This window comes from Octodon degus, unplaced genomic scaffold (genome assembly GCF_000260255.1).
Source record: "Octodon degus isolate 3935 unplaced genomic scaffold, OctDeg1.0 scaffold00166, whole genome shotgun sequence".
Lineage (NCBI taxonomy): Eukaryota > Metazoa > Chordata > Mammalia > Rodentia > Octodontidae > Octodon > Octodon degus.
In genome coordinates this window covers 5,393,295-5,410,162 of record NW_004524742.1, presented here as the reverse complement: position 1 = coordinate 5,410,162, position 16,868 = coordinate 5,393,295, and the positions used below count along the sequence as shown (strand labels likewise).

At 42.4% G+C, this 16,868-nt stretch overlaps 1 protein-coding gene across 1 annotated transcript in view; it reads right to left on the bottom strand.

Moving 5' to 3' along the window:
- The window catches only part of Ryr3 (ryanodine receptor 3), a 622,696-nt gene that overhangs the window by 140,799 nt on the left and 465,029 nt on the right, over positions 1–16,868 (bottom strand). Inside the window, exons 43-46 of the mRNA XM_023703237.1 lie at positions 6,623–6,803; positions 5,240–5,348; positions 3,316–3,436; positions 1,080–1,249 (exon numbers count right to left, since the gene is read on the bottom strand). Coding sequence (XP_023559005.1) covers positions 1,080–1,249; positions 3,316–3,436; positions 5,240–5,348; positions 6,623–6,803 — 581 coding nt within the window. The remainder of the gene's footprint in view (positions 1–1,079; positions 1,250–3,315; positions 3,437–5,239; positions 5,349–6,622; positions 6,804–16,868) is intronic.

The following is a 16,868-nucleotide window of genomic DNA, read 5'->3' as shown; positions in this document are numbered from 1 at the left end:
CTCCCCAGTCCAAAATATTATTTTTTTAAATCAAGGAAATTTGTAGAAAAGCTGAATATAAAATCAGTGGTGGATGCATTGCTTTAATCTTCCAAGAGGGTCGCGTGCCCCTCATTCCCCCGTGGCTGCAGCATTCCCACCTACGCACCACAGCAAGCTGTCCAGGGGAGAGCCCAGCAGGGCTGGGGGGCAGACTGGTTGCCACTTCTGGGCGACTTCGTCATGGAATCGTCTCGGGTAAGGTTTGGCTGCTGAGCAACCACCACGGAGCTCGTGCTTCAGAGGCTCAATGCCAGGTATAAGCGCTAATCAATTTTTAACTAAAACCCTGAGCTGGAATGGTGGGTTTTAGAACTAAACTGATCTAGCTTATCTTTCCTTCTCAGACTCAGAACTCCTGGTACACTATTTTTCTGCTTAGTTCTGATGGCAGCAGATTTCTTTTTTTTAACTCCTAAACTCTCCTGCCTCAATGCCTGTTGACGCTGTATTACCGTACTTTCCTTCAGCCTTGATTTCTATGCATTTGCCACTGGACTCTGGGACTGAACTTTGGCATGCTCCTCGGTTCAGACCTGTCCTTTCCGATGGTCAAAACATGAACTCCAGAGGTGAAAATAGAAAGAGGATTTCCATCCTGAAGTGTTGCTTGTCATCTTTTTCCAGAAGCAGCGCAGCCAGATTCTCACATGAGGACATCTGGTGATATCTGGAATTGGTTTTGTTGGGCTTGGGAGTAGGACACTAAGAATGCCACTGGAATCTGGTGGATAGAGGCCAGGGATGCTGCAAAGCATTCTGAGTGAACCGGAAGCCTCTGCCTGCAAATACTGGGGGGAGGCGGCTGAAAAACTGTAATTGAAGGAGCTGAATCAAATATTGGAAGTCATTTGTCTTGTACCTATATGGAAATTCCTGACCACAATAAACTAAGATCTTCCATTTCTTGGTGCCACTGTTTTCTCACTGTTGAAAGCAGGCTACTAAAATGTAGTCAATAGGTAGAAAATATTATAGTCCAATCTACTAATTTTACAGTGTGGGGAGTAGACTTCTTTCCTCCCACTTTAGCAACTTACTGTGTCTAAAGAGGCAGAGGCTCTCAGGTCAGGTAAAAATCCAACCTCCAGCAAATGAAGCAGAAAAGTTTGATCCTTAATGCCATAAACGCGGTCCAAAAATAGCACCATGGGGGCCTTGTGGTCAGGGCAGAAGTTGGCCGCCATATCGGGCTTGCTGACTGACCCATCTGAAAGGCAGAGAGTGTCATTTCCTTTTGCTATCTCCACAGTCTCAAAAATGCAACACACCACACTTCCAATCTGTGGCTTGTTCTAATAAACAACAGGAATTCTGGGAACAACAGCATTCTTCCGGAGCCAGCTTATTCTGGATACAAGTGCCAATTGAAAAGAATTCAGGAATGCGTGAGTCAGTTATTAAGTGTATCCATTATTTAAAATTTTGAATTTACAATGTAAGTGAATCACACTTAAAAAGGTAACAAATACTTATCACTAATTGCTTCCTAACACTTTTACAATATACCCTATTCTTTTTCTTAAAATAACACACACACACACAACCCCTATTTGGTATAGGGTCTTGCTATGCAGCTCGGACTTGTAGTGATCCTCCTGTCTCAGCCTGCCCAGCACTGGGATTATAGGAGTGTACCACCACTCTCAGTTTCAGTGATTGGCATGGCATGCGGTACTGAGGATCGAACCTGGGTTCTTGAGCTTGCCAGGCAGGCACTTAGACTACTGAGCTATCTCTCCAGACTCCAGTAAACTCTACTCTTAAGGTTAGTCCTCTACTGCACATCTGTGTTAGAAACACAATGTGATGCTGTGCCAGACATGGTCTCATTCCAACTCCACATCCAGTGTTCATATACTGGCAGCTTTGGCCTCAATGAGGCATGCACATCACAGAAGTAGGTGACTGCTAAGAATCCAGGCTTGATTTATTGCTCAGTTGACTGAAGACAGAAATAGGTGATAAATGTTGTGAAGGCAGGTCACATTGACTAGCATGCTTCACCTTCTAAAGCCAATACACCATAAAAAAAAAAAAAAAAAAAAAAAACAAAAAACTTTTCAGTGTTTGAAAACAATGGCCAGATTTAGGAGGTACTTATAGTGCTGGGATTGCAGGTGCGTGCCACCACCCTGGGTCTCGGTGGTTGGCTTGGCAGGGCTGACACAGCATGCGACATCCAGAATGGAACCTGAGTCCTTGTGCTTGCCAAGTAGGTACTTAGACTGCCGAGCTATTTCCAAGCCTGCACCAAAGATTTAGAAAACAGAGCCCCCAAGGGACCAAGCACAGTCACAGAATATGTGACCATTGTACTGGAAAAGTGAAGGACCTTCTAAGGCACCCTGGGAATTATGAAGTGTAAGTGCCTCAGCCCACAAACCAGCCTGGAGCCTTCTCAAGGCAGGAGAGAAGGCAGCAGCTGCTGGCATCTCCCTCTCTAACCAGGAGAGGGTGCTAGAGCTGACTGGTACAGGCTGGCATTGCTTAAGTGTTCTGGGCGTTTGAAACACCAACGAGCATACTTCTTGTGGGATATTAACGAGTGCTTTGTGCTAAAAATCCCATTACATGTTCAGAAAACATTGAGCTCAACATTTGCGTGTTATCATTAGTTTTCTCAGAGAAATTACAATCTTGCTATGCTTTATGAGGTTAGAAAATGCAATGTATTCCTAAATTTATCTGACTCCAAACCTCTTATCATTGCAAAAAAATGTTTCATTAAACACTTTCATTAAACAGCACAACCAGTCTAGAGCCATGCCATCTTTTCAATTCTTCCATCTGCCCCAAGAGCAGGTAGAATAACTTAGAGAAACAGTACTGTACTTTTGGGAGAGTTTCACAAAGATGATGGATGTCAAATGTTACATGCAGCATTTGGGAAGAAATCCTTCACGGCCCTGAGCTGTGAGGTGTTCTGACTGTGGCAGAGACAGCCTGCCTGACTGCTGCCCCAGCTGCTGCCACCACCTAAGGTCCAGAGAGGCAAGGGAAGAAGGAAGGCCATCATGAGAGGTTTCATTTTCTCCATTCTGTGCACCTGCTTTGCAGGGGTAGATGGAGAAGTGCACTTGTCCCTGTTGGGTAAGGGTTTAGTCACCTTGACACAGGAATGTTGCAGACAAGAGCAGCACCAGCTGGAGCACAGAGGAGAGAGCTCCTCATTACGGGAAAGAGAGCAAGACATTCTCCCTGGGCAGCCTACCTTGCAAGTGGGCACCCGGGGTGCTGCCCTGGGGTGGCTCCAGCCTGTAGGTGATCCCCTACCTTTGTTGAGGGAAGGCAGTTTCAGGGGGATGCTGATGATCCCAACCAGGTCCTCAGTGGGGACCAGCGAGCGCAGGATGGACCGGATCCGGATGGCCTCCCCTTTTCCTGTCTGGATGAGCTGCAATGCGTAGTTGGAGAAGGGATTACACAGATGAAGTCCCTGAACTGCCATTCCACCCTGTCTCCAATCCTCTGGCAGTATAATGGTTCTCTGTAGGGGCAGGAGTACACCTCTGTGTTCCTCTAGCTGCCAGAGACATCTGTGGCCACAGAGAAGGGAGCTCTCTTCATCTTCCAGAAGATCTGTTACTGAGGGAACAACCAGTGAAGGGCTGTTGGATTTCTTTGCTGTGGTTGAATGGCCATCAGTTCAGGTATCAAGTCTGAGTGGCAGATCTGCTGCCTGTGGTTGGCTTTCTTTCACAGTGCAACTGGGAGTGCTCATGGGTGTGCTAGCAGAAGTGTTGACAATGTGGCCACAGTGCTGGACTCCAGAGTTCTAGTAAATGTAGAAATGGTTTAGGCTTTTCAGTTTCCAAAGAGTTTGATTAATGCTAGGTGCCAATAGAGGTACTGAGAATGTCAACAGAACCCGAGCCTCTCAGTGGAGATACCCTGCGGTAGATAACCCGGTCTGCACAGACCCTCATATGCTAGGCAGCATGTCCAGTGCACAGACATCTCCCTGTGGTCTCTGCAGTGTGGACAGGGTCCACTACTAGGAACACAGCTGCCGGGGATTCAGGGCAGGGTCTGTGCCCCGTGGGCTGGTGATGTCCTGGACCATGGTGCCAGGTGGCTTCAGAGAAAGGAGAACCCTATCTACCTACTCTGGCTGCACCTCCTTTCTCTGTGAGAGTACAGGAAGCTGTTAGCGAGGCCAGCACCTTCCTTTTTCTCCCACTACTGACAGAGTAGGGGCTAGAGAGTGGGGTGTGTGTGTGTGTGTGTGTGTGTGTGTGTGTGTAGGTAAAGTGTTGGGAGCAGAGTGGAAAGCAGGCAGGAAGTCCTTCCCTGGTGGGTTCTGAAGGCCTAGCCATTCCATTCTGCCTTTATGAGACTAAGTCAGGAAGTGTGGAGAGCTGATTGGAGCTAGAGTTCGAACATGTCGTGCCTTCCGACACTTCTCTTCCCAAGGGTGCAGCTCACCCTGCTGTTTCCCTGGTTGTTTCTAGAAGACACAGGAGTAGACAGCCAGGGTCAGGTGGAGAGGGGTGTACTACTATAGGAAACAGAATCCTAAGAATTCTGTGCGTCTTCCTTTTCTAAGATTCAGATTTTCTTTTCACACAAATAATTGTATTTCTTCTCTCACTTACAAAGGAGATTTTATATGAAAAAAGGCCATCTCTTCAAGGCCTCAGCATGGATGAAAGAAAGGGAATGGACACACGTTTTAGGCAACACTGGGAATCCAAGAAGGTATCCCATGAAACAGAGCCATTCCTATGCATCTGTGAAAACCTCTATCTCAGGAAACCAATTTGATAGGAACCCTGGTGAGAGACTGCCTTCTTGGATCCGAGTGTCACAGCCACCAAGAAGAGGATTTTCTACATTACAGCATCCTCATGATGCTCTTGGACCCTGTGAGGTCACTCAGGATGGCCAAGAGTGAGAATCAAATTGGTCCCCTTGTGACAAAACTGAGGGACATAAAACATAATTTTGGGAAGTGATGGTAACAAAATGTGTAGAGTATATGCTCAATTAATGCCACAGAGAAATCATACATATCATGATCCCGGCACAAGTCCTTCTTTAGAAAGCTGTACTGTTGGGTGTTAGAGATAGAAAATACTTCAGTGTTATATAATCCAGAGAAAGGCATGCTGGCAAATGCCAGGTACAGGAAAAGAAACTGTGTTCAAGACATTGACAGTGTTTCCCAAAGATGCTTTCTGGCACATCTATCACTTACATGCATTTCAGGAGCACAGCGGCCCAGGAGATCTATAAGAGCTGAATAAAATGACATAATCGCATTGCCCATGTACACTATCTCTTCTTCCTCTTCGTGGTCCTCTGTGCTGCAGAGAGAGAGAATCAACACAAGGGAGGTGTGAGGCCTAGCAGGCCTGCCATGCTATTAGAAAAGTGTCACTCAAGAGAGAAACAATTACCCTGTTGTTCATGAGCATCATATAAGCATTCCCTTGGAATGTCTCTTCGCAGAAGGTGGATAGGTAGCTTTATTCATCAAGCTCAAAGGATCCAAATATTTGTCTTGATATCTCCAGAATGCTATGAACTGTAAGGCTTGAGTCTGGACACTTCTTACTTTATTCCCTGTCTGAATCTACATGGAGGCCACAATGGACATGGACTTGGGTGCACTAAGTCTGTGCCCCAGCTGTGCTGCGGAGGGGCTATCATCGTGACCTTCATTTTTTCTCATTTTACATGAGGAATCTGGAGCATCATGTGGTTTGGGTTCTTTCTAGTCTATTGGGTCAGCTACCATAGCTAATGACAAAGAAAAAGCCAGTAGCCTGGAAAGCTACCTGTGCTGGGCAAGATACATTCTGTAGAGGGTCTAATGTAGAGGCTAGGAAAAAGGAACTGATCATGGGGTGTGATAAAGTAATGAGATAGACAATCAGCTTATCTACCAACTACACCTTTAGTTTTTAATTACCAAGATTATTAAAGCCATGACTTTTCAAAAAATCCACATTTTTTTTCTCTATTAAGGAATCAAACCCCAATACTTTCCTGAGGACTTTCTCAGGAAGAAGTGGAGGACATTACTTTTTTAAAAGTGAGGTGCAGGATTTGACACCACAGATTAAAAGATGGAAGGAAGTGAGCTGGGGATGACAAGGGCTGTCCTCTTGGCTCTGGTCTTTTAGCCTCTGCAGTTTCCTCCAGGGGTGACACTGGAGTGGCGATGCTATGGATGTTGCCATGGAGGCCAGGAGGGTTCAATGCCCCGGTGCCCTGCTACCTGGACTGAGTGGAGTAGGCAAATGAAGACAGCAGAGACACTGTTGCTCAGCTCATTTGAAGAGTCAAGATAGCAATGTGCTTGACAAAGTGATTTTATTTTATTGCAGAACCAGGGATTGAACTCAGGTCCTTGTGCTTGCCAGCAAGCACTTATTCCACTGAGCCATCTCCCTAGCCCCGACAAAGTGACTAAATGTTTCAACAACCATTAAAAAGGAAAAATCTATGCTATTGGAGGAAGCTATTGATGCCTCCTTAATCACTATTTGGGAGCTCACCCAGCACTATTTGGGAGCTCACCCAGCACTATTTGGGAGCCCACCCAGCTGCCTAGGAGACAGCTGCTCACACTTACACTGCTCTCTTATATCCCTGAGAAGGGAGGTCCAGCGCTGGGTTCTCCGAGATCTTGATGGCCCCCTGCATGGCTGCCAACAGGCCGTTTCCTCCTTCGCCTCGCAGCGCCGGGCCGAAGCACTCCGGGCGTCTGATGAGCAGCTTGACCACAACACTGGCGTTTTCTTCCACACTCTCACCTGGGAGGAGAGAGAAGCATCATTTCCTTCTCACTGGAGAGAGTGATCCCAGAAGTTACTCCAGTTGATGAGTGGGGAGAACAGCTGCCTGTACTTAAGATTATAAGGCAATAACAGCAGAAAAAGGTGAGCTCTGATGAACTGTCAGCACCTACTTATTATGACGTTAAATATTATAGAATAGAATTTCACTGCTTTATTCAGGATTGTGGCAAAAAATACACTACAGGGTCTGCTATGGAAGAGTGATTTAAAGAATGTAAGAATTTTGTATCTTTATTAGTGCCACAAGGGGATATTAATTTGCTTTCTCCCTTGAAAATTAATAAGCTTGTAAATTAGTCTGATGTACTTGGCTAACTTCTGGGAGGTGCCATGTTAGCCTGGGACTCTATCACTGTCTCTGGGTCTAATAAACACCTTAGAACAGTGATGACAAACCTCTTAGAGACTGATGTCAAACTGCGGCATCAAACATACTTAGTTATTACATAATACCAACATCACAGTTAAACCTGCACACTGAGGTTTTAGTTTAGGGAAAACCACTCATATTTGGCTCATGCACCAACAGAGAGGGTGCTAGCACATCACAGGAGCTACAGGTCAGCACCACGACCCTAAAACAACCAGGTTTGTGTGCATGGACTCCATGGCATTTCTGAGATCTTTCATCCAGGTGAGGAATCTCATGAGTAAAGTTCTCCTGGTTATTCCCACCATAGCTCTGAGGAAACATAAAAGTTGGAGAACTGTATTCTGTGTCCTAGGATGAATCAGATGAATAAGACAGGGTCCCCTTTCCTGATTATGCAGAGAAACTGAAACATTTAGAGAGGGAAGCCATTGCTTGTCAGGTCCAATGCGTGTTTTCCAAAGCAGTTTTGTGTCATACTCAGACTTCGTAAAATATGCCTGTGCTTTGAGTAAAATTTCAATTTATGTCAGAGAATTTAATCTCTGAGTCAAGACTAAGAAGGAAGACTTCTTGATGTTGTATATTAAATGAAGCCTGAAGAAATAAGGTATTTCTTGAAGGACTGAATTTGCATTGTGATAAGCTGTTTTAATATTTATCCTGTGTAAAAAAAATACCTCAGATCTTAGTTGGCTAAATCAATAGGTATTTATTATCTTAGTTTCTGCAGGTCAGGAATTCAGGAGGCTAGCCTGGTGGTCTTGGCCTGGGCTCTCCCCTCTGGCTGTGGTCTTCTGACTGGGACTGCAGTGTTGGCTCTCAGTCCACTTGCACGGCTCAAGGAGTGGTTTCAGAGCTCACTGAAGGTTGGGGAAGGCCTTAGTTCCTTACCAGACTGAGCTCTTCAAGGGGTGGCCTGGAAATTCTCCTGTTATGGTGGCTGGCTTTGCACAAAGCAAGGGTTCCAGAAGAGACTAAGGCAGGGACTGTGACACCATCAGTAACCTCACAGCTCATCAGTATTCTTCCCCGTGCCATCCCCTAGACATAATTCACTGAGTCTAGCCTGCTCTTAGAGGGACAATTCTTAGACTCGATCTTTTTGGAGGGAGGAGTATGAAAAAACTCACAAATGCATTTAAAAAGCACTTCAAATGTTTAGGTTCTGGTTAATAAAAATGTTCAACAATCAATTTAGAAATGCTATGATTTGAATATGAGAATGGGAAGCCCCCAGAACCTGGCTTCTTGCCCAGCTTTGTAGCAAATGACTGTGTGAGTAGACACACTGTTCCGCCTCACTAGGTCTCATTTGTCCTGCTGAGATATTTATGACTCTTCTGTTTTCAGAGAGAATGTGGTAGTCTAATCCATATAATCAGATTAGTCCTACCATGTCCAGCTGAACACAGGGGCTGTTTGTTGTCTGAATGTTTGGAATTAACCTGGGCTTATCTTTCAAGCAAACTCATACTTGAATATACCTGATGTTTCTCCCAGATCCGAAGAGCTGACTGTAGAACACAGCTGTTGTCCTGTCTTAGAGCTTGGCTTGTTGACAACCTTTTTTTTTTTCACCACCAACCTAAACTGTACTACAGTTTAAATTCAAGACCATAAACATGTACCACTATATGTTTTGGAGTTATATAACTTGATCCAGAAAAGTTTTAATTAAACCAAATTTCAATAGTTTATTAGTCCCAGTAGTTGAAGGCTGAGGGAGGAGGGGCACTGGGAGTTCGAGGCCAGCATGGGCCACATAGTAAGCTCAAGGCCAGCTTGAACTACCCAGTGAGACCCTGTCTCAAAAAGAAAATAGCTCACCAGTATGCATTCACTGTTTTATAATTCAATCCTTCAAGAAGAATCTGACATTTTTGGAAAAAATGTCTTCAAGTGTCATCCAATGTACAATGTCAACAAGAATTATTTTGTTTTGTCAGAATATATTACAAGTGTAAAATTATCACAGTAGTGGTATGGTGGAAAGAGTAAACATTTTTGAAACACAGATGCCAAGGAAAAGTTTAGTGACACTCTGCAGTCTATAAGAGATCACAGATAATGTAACAAGCTGATGGTGATGCCCGTGTTGCGCTGTTCATTGGACTTAGCCAATAAATTCAATGGCCCTGGTACAGTCTGCTCACAAAAAGGATACTTCAGTAAGCATAGATAATCAGTACATTTAAAAGCAGATACTCTCAGCTGGATGTAACTTATGGTTCATTACTTTGTAAACTTTTTTGCCTCCCATATCTATCATGTAGCACATACACTTGCCCTCTCACTTGTCATCTTTCATTATAAGAATGATGAAGCAAACAACTGAAAATTAAGTCAAAGGTGGAGGAAAAATCCAATCCTACTCATTAAGCTTATGTAAATACTGTACTCTGATTCTTTCAGTTATCTGGTAGCCATGTGTGTGGGACAGTCACTTTCCACCGCCAGGCTGAATTCAATTAGACTCACCCCATCGCGATCAGCACATGGAGTTTGATGGCATGTGGAACCATAAGGTGCAACAGACATTGTAGAATGGGATGTTTGCTATTGAAGTTCATTTGCCCAATTAGCCTTATTTTATCTTAGCCTCACATCTTCAGAGCTAACCTGCAAGTGGCCTTGGAAGCCACCTCTTGCTGACTTGCATTTGGAAATCTAAGGGGAATAAAGAATGTACCGTGAAACAGGAAGAAATTGAAGAATAATGATGCAAATTAGAGAGGGGATCAAACATTTTTTTAAAAAGCTTCACATGGTAGGAAGGACACATGATTGGAAGGAGAATATTTTTCTCCTAATGACCTGTAGCTCTACAAGCCTGATCACCAACCAAATCGGCTCTGGTGGAACTGAATACTGACTTTGTGGGCATTTTCAAGGGAGAGTGAGATTTGAGGTAAGCTAGTTTTGCCCAAGGGCTTACAGTAATGTTTTTGCTTGAGTTCTAAAATGAATAATGAGCTTAATAACAGTGTAAATGTTTGCAGGGCCTTTTTTCAAAAGCTCACAAGGCTGTGTCCTTATTACTACTGCCTTTGTAACATTCCCAAGCATTTGGATGGAAATGGTAATGATTTTTCCCATTTTACACTGCTAAAACAATCATAGCCACCACAGGGACAATTAATAGAAATACAACTAATTTATCTTTAGCCTATCAGTTTTTCTTACTCTCTGTGCTTGAACTACAACTTCTGTTTTAAAGTTCCTTTGATTGGAATGTTCTCTTTCTTCCAATTCCTTTGGCATAAGCCCTTGCGCATAAGTCATTCCAGGTCACCATCAGGAACAGCTGAAACATGGGAGCCCCAGACCTGTTCTTCTGAGATAACCTGGGTTTCTCCTTTCTGACTGCTTTTCTCTCTAGGCTGTATATCTCATAAGAACATGGCCTTATGTCTAAATTATCTAAGACTGAGCACTCAAGGGTCTTTCTAAAATCCAACATATAATAGGCATTCAAAGATTTTTGTGGAATAAATCAACACAATTCACTGAGACTTAAGGTAGGGGCTTGAAATGGTGGAGGAAAGACAGGTGACAACCTATCAGTGTACTACTAAGGCAACTGTCAGTCCTGTCAGCCATTTCCCCATATTTTAAGTAATCCTATAGAAGAGATACCCAGGGAAGTATTAGTGTTAGAGAATGCCACAGGCGCAGCATGAATGAGTTTAGAGATACTCTTCTTTTAATTAATTTACAACAGTTGGGGTAAATCTTTTAAAACTTTCCACAACAGTGTGCTCTGACATGTAGTCAGGTTTGCCACGAATGGCTTAGAGCATCATGATGCAGAGGTGATGGTCAGGACCCAAAATATTTTTTTTGGTAAATGTCAACTTTTTCTATGCAGAAGTCTTGTATGAATCAAATCATTACAAGTAGTGAGACATAGTATCTTCTTCTTAGGGCCTTCAGAGCAGTCTGGGGAGGGAAGTGGGGAAGCATCCATAAATTACCCTGATAGTACACAGAATGAACCAGGGATTGTTCATCCATGTGTTAATTAATTTTACCATTCAAGGGCAGCCAAATAGCTCAGTGGATTAAAGCACCTGCAAACAGGTGCAGGGGCCAGGGGTTCAACCCCTTGGCCTGTCCTGCAGGCCCCACTCCAGGGGTGCACTGAGATGGCAATTGAGACTGGGTGTGGTGGTACACCCCTGTAATCCCAGAACTTGGGAGGTTGTAAACAGGTGGATCACTATGAGTCCAATCTAGTTGTGAGACCCTGACCACCCCATAGACCCCTCCCTAAAATACAGGAAAAAAATTACCATTCATTGAGTCCACTAATTCTAGTCACTGATCGAGCAGCACTGGGGTAACTGCAGACAAGGTAGTGAAGTTTGGACCTCAGAATGAGATCAACAGAACAGAACTCTTGTAGACCTGTAGCAGTGCTCCCACCTATCCTAAGATACACATGAAATTATTGCTTATCTTCCAATGCCTGTGAGATTTTGGTGCTATCTATTATGAAGCAGAGGTACCCTAATACTGTATAGGATTGAGAAGAGGAGGAGGGTGTTCAGTTCTTGTGCAAGTGCAGCAGTGGCCCCAAGGGAAGATAATGACAGTCTGGAGTAGGATGTGGCCAATGGAAATGGCAAGAAACAGAGGATTTCAGAAGCACTGAACCAACAGAATTTGCTGATGGATCGTATATGGGAATAAGTGGAAATGTTGAATAAAAGAAGCCACTTAAGATTTGTTTGAATAGTTGAAAAGTTGGCAATCCTAGTTAAGGAGGTAAATCTTGAGGGAAGAACAAATTTGGAAGGCTAATTAGAGATTTATGCATAAGATATAGAATATTTGTGATGTCTTTTACACCTCAAGTGAGAATATCATGTAGGAAATGGGCTGTAAAGTCCAGAGCTCAGGGATGACAAAGCAGAGACTGTACACTTAGGTATCATGAGCTCAAATGGTAGAACGTAAAGCCAAGGAACTGAAGGAAATCACTCAAGGTGGGATGACACAGTAGCCTAAGCATTTTGAAGACTACTACTTAATTACAGAATCATGCCAACATTTTGCCTGTGTGTCTATAGTTTGTGTCCACATGGATTTAAAAAATAAAAATTGTAATAAAATTTGAGTGAAACCTACAGTTAGAATTGAGGTGTCTCTGACACAATAAAACCCATTATTATTATGGATATCTGGAGTTGATGAAATCAACTTGTGATTAGCACCATAATGTTACCATTTTGTGAAAATAATGTTGATAAGCAGGGTTTGTTTTCTATTTCAGTTTAATCATAGTTTTATTCATGTATCAACCTCATGTATTACTCTTAACAGTGAAATAATCAGTGAAACCCATAAAATAAAGATTCTGGGCCTCTGGGTCCATTGCTAAGACACTTGATTAGCATCATGACTGAACCCCACAGGGGACTTTGGGGACAACAGTGGAAGTGGTGTGCTTGGTAAGAAAGCAACAGAATCAGATTTTCTTTCATCTCACCCAGATTTTCTAATTTTTTTAGTCTGTGGATTGGTTTCTATTAGTATCTTCTTTTTTTGGTGGGGGTATCAGGAACTGATCTCAGGAACTCATGCTTGCCAGGTAGGTATTGTGCTGCTGAGCTACATTCTGGGCTCTCCATTTGTGGTTTGATTTGAATAATTTCTTTTCTATTATGTATGCTATTTTTCATATACACTTATTTTTGGACTTTGATGATGCTTCAATTTGAGTTTTCACAAATGGAGTTACATTCCCTTGTCTTTTGCTGTCTCCATATAGCTCTTGACCTGCTTAGGCATAGGGATTTCAGGAGACCCAGTGGGAAAATGGGTTGGAAAACTGCACATACCATTGAAACAGCATGAAAATGCCACGCAGATGTGAAGTCCCCAAGGCCCACCAGTTGCACCTCATATGCATGCTGTGTTCCATCTTCCATCTTACCCTAGTCTGAAGCACAACACGCAGCACTGTGATGTGAATATCTTTTTGTTAAACTCTTAAAACCTTTTAGTATTCATTACTTTTTTGAGAGTTTGCTCAGTCTTTCAAATTATATACAAATTTGAGACCAAAACAATTGTCCTGATAAGTCAAGGTCTTTTGTACCCATCACACAGGAAAATAATTAGTATATCCCTTCTGACTAAAACCATAAATACATGACTATTACTGAAAAATACAATCATGTTTAAAAATATATTTCAAGAAAAGAAACATTGCCATTAATTCCCCTTAAAACAGCCCCCTTTGCTTCAAACACATTCATTCTATTGTTCTTGTCACTTTCTGAAGTAGTTATGGAAATTCTCTTTCATGAATGTTTTTAATTGCACTGTTGGGGCTGCCTCCATCACCTGAACTGACTCAAAATATTTACCTTTTGGTCATTTTGATTTGGGGGAAGGATCAGAAGTTGAATGTTGCTAGATCTAGTAAAAAAAATAGATGAAGACACACTGCAATGTTTCAATGAGCCCATCTTTCTGTTGGCAGCATTCTATGCAGCAGTATTCACCATATTTTCTATCATATTTTGTAAAGACATTTATGAAACACAATTCCAAGAATGACTTCAGAAAATGGTAAGATGATGGTATAGATATTCGAAACAAAGGGGAAGTATTTTGAGGGTGAGTTGTGACAGTGTTTCTTTCACTGTAAGAGAATATTAATTTAAACATTTCCTGTACATTTCTATTACATCTCATATAGACAGAAATGAAGTAATGATTCTAAAATATATACACATTATATTCACTGAACCAGGATACCACTTTGTATTCTTCACTCTAATTGGTGGTGTGTGCTCTCCTGTGCTACTCTATAAACTGTGTCCATTTCCTTCTTTAAGGTGTCTTTCAACACCTGCCTTCTTTGCTATGCAAGCCCATATTAACTTTACCAGATTCAATAGCCACCATTATCCTTGGTATGCCAAAAGTCACACAAGTTATGATACAGGAAGAGGTGATTCACTGGGTTCTTAGTAATTACTCCTAGCATGTTCCTGACAGTTCTGCTTGGGTTTGCTGTTTCCTTTGAGTTGCAAGTGTCTTCAGAACAGAACTTTTAAAGCAGATCTTGCCATCTATTGCCATCTCTCAAATACTCTTCACAAGAAGATTCAATGAATTATCCCCATGTGATGGCCATGGGTGCTAGCTTTACCCAGGAAAGCATTTCAGCAGTGGAAGGAGATACTGTGTTCCTCACAGGTAAGTTCATGGCCTGCGGAAGACATCACTAAAACACTCTAAGAACTTTAAGAAAGCACAGGATAATTTGTGCCTCCTTGTGGACTAGTACAAAGTCTTTGCTTTCTTTGAACCTACATTAGGGAGGAATTAATTGTAGGCTGACAGATACACTTGTGTTTAGCCTAGCTACTGACTTTGCCAATGGTTCATAAGAAAGAGCCTCTTGACTCATTACTACAACACAACCTCAGGCTTCTCAGCAGGCCAAGAAAAATAAAGTGGAGAAAATGACATACTTTAACAAGTTGTTTTAAAGATGTATTTTATTTAAGAGTATTTACCAAAAACATTAGGAGACACAAGCAAAATAATGTTACAAGGAACTTTTTAATTCATTTTGAAATTTTGATTTGGTTTTAAAAATGTTTTCTAAAAGGAGCACTGAAAAGTAATTAAGTATGCCACAATTTTTCACAGGCTCAAAGGAGAAAGTGCTGTTTCTCTTTGTTCATCAGAGAGACTGCTAGGAAGACCTTGAGTACAACTCCGCACTTCCTCTTACCTGTATGGCTCTGAGGGAGATATTTAGATTTTCTAGCCTCAGGGTCTTTGTCTATAAAAAGGAGACAACTCTGTGTACCTGACAGGGTGTGCATGTTTCTTCCTGCAGTTCATATGTTGAATTCCTAACACCCAAAGTGATGGTGATATGGGGCCTTCAGGGTGGGTAGGTCACAAGAGCAGAGCCATCGTGAATGGGATTAGCTATCCTTAGAAAAGAGGTTCAGACTCCATGGTGAGCAGCAGCCAATCAGCCTCTGCAACATTTGCAGTCCAGATGCCAGAGTCTAACAACTTGAGTAAGCAAAAGAGGACAGAGATGAATCCCTGGGACCCAGGAAACATTTCTAGAGAGAATCGGAGCTCACAGAGGGAGTGATGAGAAGGACTTCAATATGCAAGAAAGAAGGTACACATTGAAGTCGCTGCACATTGAAGCAGTGCTTTTCCCTTGCCACCTTGCTCTTGGTGTAAGAGAGATGGCTCAAACCAAAAGAGGCAGTGAATACAGGTAACTCCAGAGGAATGCATCAGCAGAATGGAGCACTGGATGCTGTGGGCTACAGTGGCTAATGAGTGACTCCAGACCAAATGTTCCCAGGAGACTGATCAGATGCCATTTTGGGAAAGGGCCAGTTAGACCTTGGACTCAGAGCAGCCATGGCTTGGCTTCACCTCAGCATGCCCAGTGTCTGGTTGAGATGTAGCCTTGGGAGACATCCAGGGGTAGGCAGCCAGATTTAAGCCAGCAAGAGAAACCCAGAGTGCCGTGGGCTGAGCAACTTGGGTCACCCTCACAACTAGAAACCAGGATCAGCCTGAACTTCCACAGACTTGAAAGTACAGGTTGCTGGGATTATCTACCACACTGCCCTTATTCTACTGCAGGCTTGCTGGGGCTGTCCAGTGCAGACCTCGGCTCTGTCTATCTCTTTGTTTACCCGTGACAGCAGAGACATGCTCTAAAGTGGACATTGTTTTTCCTTCCCTTATTTTTTTCTTTTTGTTTTCTTCTGGTTATTTATTCCTTTTTTTGGGTGAGTGTAAATACTGTTTTTAGTTGTTTTCTTTTGTTCTGGTTTTTGTTTTATCCTTCTTTATTACTTTCTAAAACTTGAGTAATGTGTCTTTGTTCTTTGTCTTGATGCTAATTTTTTTTCTGTTCTTCTATTTCTTTATTTTTTCCTCTTTTCTCTCTTATTTATTTATTTATTTATTTATTTATTTTTTATCTTAGAGAAGGGTCTATAGGGTGTTCAGGGTCTCACTACTCGATCGGACTTGTAGTGATTCTCCTGTTTACAGCCTCCCAAGAACTGGGATTACAGGCGGGCGCCATAATGCCCAGTCTTAATGGCTGTCTCAGTGCATTCTGGGGGTGGGGCTGGCATGGCAGGCTTGGGACATCCAAGCACTGATCCTTGCGGCTGCTTTCAGGTGCTTTAATCCACTGAGCTACTTGGCTGGCCCTTTCCCTCTTAATTTTTTTCCCCTAAGAGTGAAATCAGTTCTGTGTGGCTATTTACTATATACAATTTTCTGGTTTGTTCAAGATTTTGTTATGTAACTATAAAATCTTGTTCCTATGATTAAAGGTGGGAAATTAACCACAGTCATTTTTTTTTTTTTGAAAATAACAACAGGTAATGCACTGTGTATTTATTATGTTCAAAGTACTCAGTAAAAGACATGGAAAAAGATTCTTTCAAAGAAGAAACAAATATGTTAGCACAAAATTTTCTTTCCAATGAGCAAAAGTAGTATAAATAAAGCAGTGTAAATGAAACAAATTGGCATACATATTAAAAATAAAAATTCCACTTGGCCCAGCTATACCCCTAAAAAAAGTTAAGGTCATCAACTATTATAAGGATATATGAATTCTCACCTTT